Source organism: Colobus angolensis, unplaced genomic scaffold (assembly GCF_000951035.1).
Source record: "Colobus angolensis palliatus isolate OR3802 unplaced genomic scaffold, Cang.pa_1.0 Scaffold707, whole genome shotgun sequence".
In the NCBI taxonomy this organism is placed as follows: Eukaryota; Metazoa; Chordata; class Mammalia; order Primates; family Cercopithecidae; genus Colobus; species Colobus angolensis.
Window position 1 is genome coordinate 230,374 of NW_012120788.1, and position 6,000 is coordinate 236,373.

General features: G+C 46.2%; 1 protein-coding gene across 1 annotated transcript in view; it reads right to left on the minus strand.

Annotated features, from left to right (window-relative positions):
• The window catches only part of LOC105501379 (decaprenyl-diphosphate synthase subunit 1), a 50,469-nt gene extending 44,531 nt beyond the window's left edge, over window positions 1-5,938 (minus strand). The window contains exons 1-2 of the mRNA XM_011927291.1: window positions 5,864-5,938; window positions 1,726-1,758 (exon numbers count right to left, since the gene is read on the minus strand). Coding sequence (XP_011782681.1) covers window positions 1,726-1,758; window positions 5,864-5,929 — 99 coding nt within the window. The 5' untranslated portion in view covers window positions 5,930-5,938. The remainder of the gene's footprint in view (window positions 1-1,725; window positions 1,759-5,863) is intronic.
• Window positions 5,939-6,000: the final 62 nt, after the last annotated feature.

Genomic DNA, 6,000 nt, shown 5'->3' on the forward strand with positions numbered 1-6,000 from the left:
CATAAACCAGGGTGTTAGACGTAGTTATTCTGGAATGAACTGGATTGTGGGGGTGTTTTGTTTTATTCCTGCTTTTGGTAGATATTTTCTGATTCTTCTCTAATGCACACGTATCGCTCTAGCCATATTACAATGACAGTGAAGGTTGACTTTGCCAGGTAGCAGTCAAAGTAGTTAGCCTGAGTTTCATTCTTTCCCTGGCAGCATCAGGTATTCATTAAACCAGTAAGAACTTTCATGACGTCCCAGGCAATTACAATGTAACAAGAAAACAAAGGGACAATCCTTCCTCATGCTTTATATGACAACCTATGTCTTTCAGTCTACCTGGGTAATTAATTCATATGAGTTCAGTATCTTATTACAATACTTATAAATAAGGGCATCTTAATGGAAGAGTAAAAGTTCTTCAGTAAGAGACTTATTAATTATTATCAGGTCTCTAGTAAGAGTTATTATTATTAGAAATCCTGAGCAAAAGTGATCCTCCTGCCATGGCCTCCCCAAGTGCTGGAATTCCAGGTGTGAGTCACTGCACTTGACCAAATAACTATGATTAGTTATAATAACTAACTGAACTATTCTAACTGAATAACGTTTTAGTTATTCAGTTAGAGAACTCTAATCTGGGTTGAAGGATTAAAATTACATAGCTCATTAGTACAGGGGGCGCTTTTTACCACCAAGTGGCCTAAAATTTATTAGTAGCATGGACTTTGGAAGACAGATCTCGGTTCAAATCTCAACATTTGTGTTACTTTGTGATGTCTTTCTGATAATACCCACTCATGGAGACAGGTGGAGATTAATTTAGAGAGCATATATAAAGCTCTTAGCTCTGAGCCTAGTACACAGCATACATTTAATACAATATCTATTCAATCAAGCTACTATTTTCTGCTTTAAAGGTACTTTAGAGCAGTTTTCCAATGTGAGGTTAGAAGTGCTCAGAAGAGCAGTGAAGTATGAAAAGAGAAGGGCAACAGTCATTTTCTAATTCCGATTCTGTTCCTTACCTTTCCCTCATACACTCTCTGAAAGTCAACCTTGCCTCTCATGAATTTACTTTTATTTTATTTTTCCAGGCTAGAGTGTAGTGGTGCAATCATAGTTCACTGCAGCCTCAATCTCCTGGGCTCAAGCCATCCTCCCACCTCAGCCTCCTGAGTGGCTGGGACTACGGGAACATGCCACAACGCCTAGCTGATTTTTAAAATTTTTAGTAGACACGAGGTGTATCAGTACATTTTCACATTGCTATAAAGAAATACCCAAGACTGGGTAATTTATAAAAGAAAGAGGTGTAATTGACTCACAGTTCTAAACGGCTGGGGAGGCCTCAAGAAACTTACAATCATGGCAGAAGGAAAAGGGAAAGCAAGGCACCTTCTCACTAGGCAGCAGGAAGGAGAATGAACACGGGAGGAACTACCAATCACTCATAAAACCGTCAGATCTCATAAGAATTCACTGTAACAAGAACAGCATGGGGGAATCTGCCCCCATGATCCAATTGCCTCCACACAGGCCCTCCCTTGACACATGGGGATTAAACTTCGAGATGAGATTTGGGTAGAGACACAGAACCAACCGTATCATTCTGCCCCTTGCTCCTCCCAAATCTCATATCCTCACTTTTCAAAACCAATCATTCCTTCCCAACAGTCTCCGAAAGTCTTAACTCATTCTAGCATTTAACTCAAAAGTCCAAGTCCAAAGTCTTACCTGAAACAAGTCAAGTCCCTTCCGCCTATGAACCTGTAAAATCAAAAACAAGTTAGTTACATCCAAGATACAATGGGGGTACAGGCATTAGTTAAATGTTCCCATTCCAAATGGTAGAAACTGGCCAAAATAAAGGGGCTTACAGGCCTCATGCAAGTCCAAACCCAGCAGGGCAGTCATTACTGAAAGCTCCAAAATGATCTTTGACTCCATGTCTCACATCTAGGTCACACTGATGCATAGGGTGGGCTCCCAAGAACTTGGGTAGCACTGCCTCTGTGGCTTTGCAGGGTTCAACCCCCACCACTATTCTCATGGACTGGTATTGAGTGCCTGCAGCTTTTCCAGGTGCCCAGTGGAAGCTGTTGGTGGATCTACCACTCTGGGGTGTAGAGGATGGTGGCCCTCCTTTCACAGCTCCATTAGTCAGTGCTCCAGCGGGAACTCTGTGTGGGGGCAGCAACCCCACATTTCCCTTCTGCACTGTCCTAGCAGAGGTTCTCTAAGAGGGTTCTCCCCCTTCAGCAGACTTCTGCCTATGCATTGAGGCGTTTCCATACATCCTCTGAAATCTAGGCAGAAGTTCCCAAATTGTTGTCTTCTGTGCACCTGCAGGCTCAACAGCACATGGAAGCCACCAAGGCTTGGGGCTTATACCCTCTGAAGCAATGGCCCAAGCTGTACTTTGGCCCATTTTAGCTACAGCTGGGAAGCAGGACACCAAGTCCCAAGGCTGATCTTGCACAGAGCAGCAGGGCCCTGGGCCCAGCCCATGAATCCATTTTCCCTCCTAGGCCTCCTGGCCTGTGATGGGAGGGGCTGCAGAGAAGGTCTCTGCCGTGCCCTGGAGACATTTTCCCCATTCTCTTGGCTATTAACATTGGGCTCCTTGTTACTTATGCAAATTTCTGTAGCCAGCTTGAATTCCTCCCCAGAAAATTCTTTTCTATCACATCTTTAAACTTTTATGCTCTGCTTCCCCTTTAAATTTAAGTTCCAATTTCAGATCGTCTCTCTAAAGCTCAAAGTTCCACTGACCTCTAGGGTGGGGCAAAATGCCACCAGTCTCTTTGCTAAAGCATAGCAAGAGTGACCTTTGCCCAATTCCCAGGAAGTTCCTCAACTCCATCTGAGACCACCTCAGCCTGGACTTCATTGTCCATATCACTTTCAGCATTTTGGTCAAAGCCATTCAACAAGTCTCTAGAAAGTTACAAACTTTCCTACATCTTCCTTTCTTCTTGAGCCCTCCAAACTATTCCAACCTCTGCTTGCTACCCAGTTCCAAAGTAATTTCCAATCTTATATCAATGCTGACTCCTTTGGTACCAATTATCTGTATTGGTCCGTTCTCACACTATAAAGAAATTACCCATGACTGGACAATTTATAATTATAGGAAAGAGGTTTAATTGACTCACAGTTCTGGATGGCTGGGGAGGCCTCAGAAACTTATAATCATGGGGAAGGAGGAGAAACAAGCACCTTCTTCACAAGGCGGCGGGAGAGAGAATGAACACAAGAGGAACTACCAAACACTTATGAAACCATCAGATCTTGTGAGAACTCCCTATCATGAGAACAGCATGGGGAAATCCACCCCCATGATCCAATTACCTCTACCTGGTCTCTCCCTTGACCCTCCCTGGTCCCCAGTTGTAACTGGGGATTACAATTCGAGACAGATGTGGGTGGGGACACACAGCCAAACCATATCAGGAGGTCTCACTAAGTTGCCCAGGCTGGTCTGGAACTCTTGAGCAAAAGCAATTCTCCTGTCTCGACCTCCCAAAGTGTTGGGATTACAGGCGTGAGTCACCACACTCAGCCAAAGAGAAAGTGCTAGGTAAGAATCAAAGACCTAGCCGTGTGCCAATCCTCAAGCATGGGGGATTGCTTGAGTCCAAGAGTTCAAGACCAATCCGGCCAACACAGAAAGTCCCCATCCCTAAAAAAAAAATTAAAAAAAAAAAATCAAAGATACACTGAGAAGCGATTTGGCATGATCACATGCACACTGGTTTTTATCCTATTACAGTATTTGTTCACACTACTAGTGAAGTCAGGAAAATGTACAACCATTAGGAGGTAGTAGCTCTGGTGGAGAGCAAGACTTGGCTTAATTATTGCTGCTATTTGTCCCTGTGGCTTAGTTATTGTAGTTCTGTGTCCCCAAGGACTATCAGGACCTGAAGAAACCAAAACATACATGCTTGAGGCAGACACCAGAATGCTAACATGTTAACGTACAGTGAAAAGCATCACTGACACACACACATCAGAAATACATGGTCTTGGCATCACGAGTCTACACAATCCCTCCTTGTCATCATTTGGGCAGACGGGGAGGCCATAAAGCATATTCTCTCCAGAAAAGCACACCTTCCCTGGCTAAGGTTCCTTGGTGGGCATGAAATTTTTTTCAAAAGAAGTGTCAGGCCAGGTGTGGTGGCTCATGCCTATAATTCCAGCACTTTGGGAGGCTGAGGGGGGTGGATCACTTGAGGTCAGGAGTTCCAGACCAGCCTGGGCAACACGGTGAAACCCCAACTCTACTAAAAATACAAAAATTAGCTGGGCGTAGTGGTGTAGGCCTGTAATCCCAGCTACTTGGGAGTCTGAAGCAGGAGAATTGCTTGAACCTGGGAGGTGGAGGTTGCAGTGGGCCGAGATTCCGCCACTGCACTCCAGCCTGGGAGACAGAGTGAGACTCTGTGTCAAAACAAAAAAAAAAAAAAAAAAAAGCATGTAGTGGCATAAGAGGGTGGATGTACCCATCTCTTCAAATACTGGTTTCATCTGTGGAACTAGAAATGTCTGAAGTCTGGAGAGAACAGTCCTGAAATGGATCCCAGCAAGGCCTACCTTCCTCCTTTAAGCCTCTTTTCCCACGTCCCCCTCACCCCCCCATTCTGTTCTCTTTACTGTCTAGCCTTGTCTAGTTGCCCAGCTGCCATTTGGTCTCCAAATGTCTTTTTTGCTTTTGATTTTTTAGAGATAGGGTCTCACACTGTTGCCCAGGCTGGAGTGCATTGGCACTATCATAATAAATAGCTCACTGTAATCTTGAACTCCTGAAATCCAACGATCCTCCTCCCTCAGGCTCCTGAGTAGCTCGGACTAACAGGCATGCACCACCACAGTTGGTGGATTTTTTTCTATTTTTTGTAGAGACAGAGTCTCGCCATGTTGCCTAGGTTGGCCCCAGACTCCTGGCCTCAACCGATTCTTCCACCTCAGCCTCCCAAAGCGCTGGGATTACAGGTGTGAGCCACTGCAACTGGCGCAAGCCTCGTTTTGGATAATTTGTGATATGCATCCACTTTGGTACAAAGTAGATATTTATAAGTGTTACATATTTCATACTGGGAAATTATGTTTGATGAGAACACGGACACAAAATCTGAATTTAAAAAGTACTAAATTCAAATAAACTTAAATAACAGTGAGTCCACAGATTTTGCACGGTTATGCTAATAGCATGGGCCTACCCCATGGCACACTGAGAATCATTACAAAGTACAGAAGGGCTCACAGGGGCTAAACTGACCAGAAGGGGAGAAAAAGGAGATTGGAACCCAAAGGGAGCAGAGGAGACCCTGAAAGAATGGGCTATCCCTGAGATTCTGACTTTAGATGACTCCAGGGTTTCTCTCCTCCTGACAGCCTCGGGCCTTTCTCCTTCCAGTGCCATTCCAGCCCCATCTAGGTATGCTCTCCTCCCGAAGCCACTGCTGGACACCTAAGGTCCGGTCCACCCTAGTACCAGCCCTGCATTCTCCACAAGACCTTTTCGGACTATTCCGCGGCCGATTTGATCCTCCGTTTCTCGGAGAGAGCTCTGAACACCTTTGACTCTAAAATTTCCGGCAAGATCTGTCTTCCCCCAACTCGAAAGTAAATAGCTGCAGCCGCTCTCCAGGCTTAACCTTGTCCATATCACAGCGGTCAATCTGATCGCTCCCGCGCTTCCCCCAGGACCCGGCTACCACCGCTTTTTCCACTGCCCCAAACGCTCCCGGGATCCCCAAGACATCGCTTTCTGCACCCCCGTGTAGGGCGTCCCTACTTCAATCCAACGCTCGGCTCCGTCCCACCGCGGGCACCCCTCCGCTCTGGAGTCCCACCCCGGAGCTACCCCGTGTGCCCCCGTGTCGCGACGCACGTGCTCCCTGCTCCCATTCATTCCGCCCGCCGCTGTCATTGGAGCCGTGACCTCTGAGCCCCGCCGGGCGCGCGCCTCCCAACCTCACCTGCGCATGGGCGTCGGCAGCT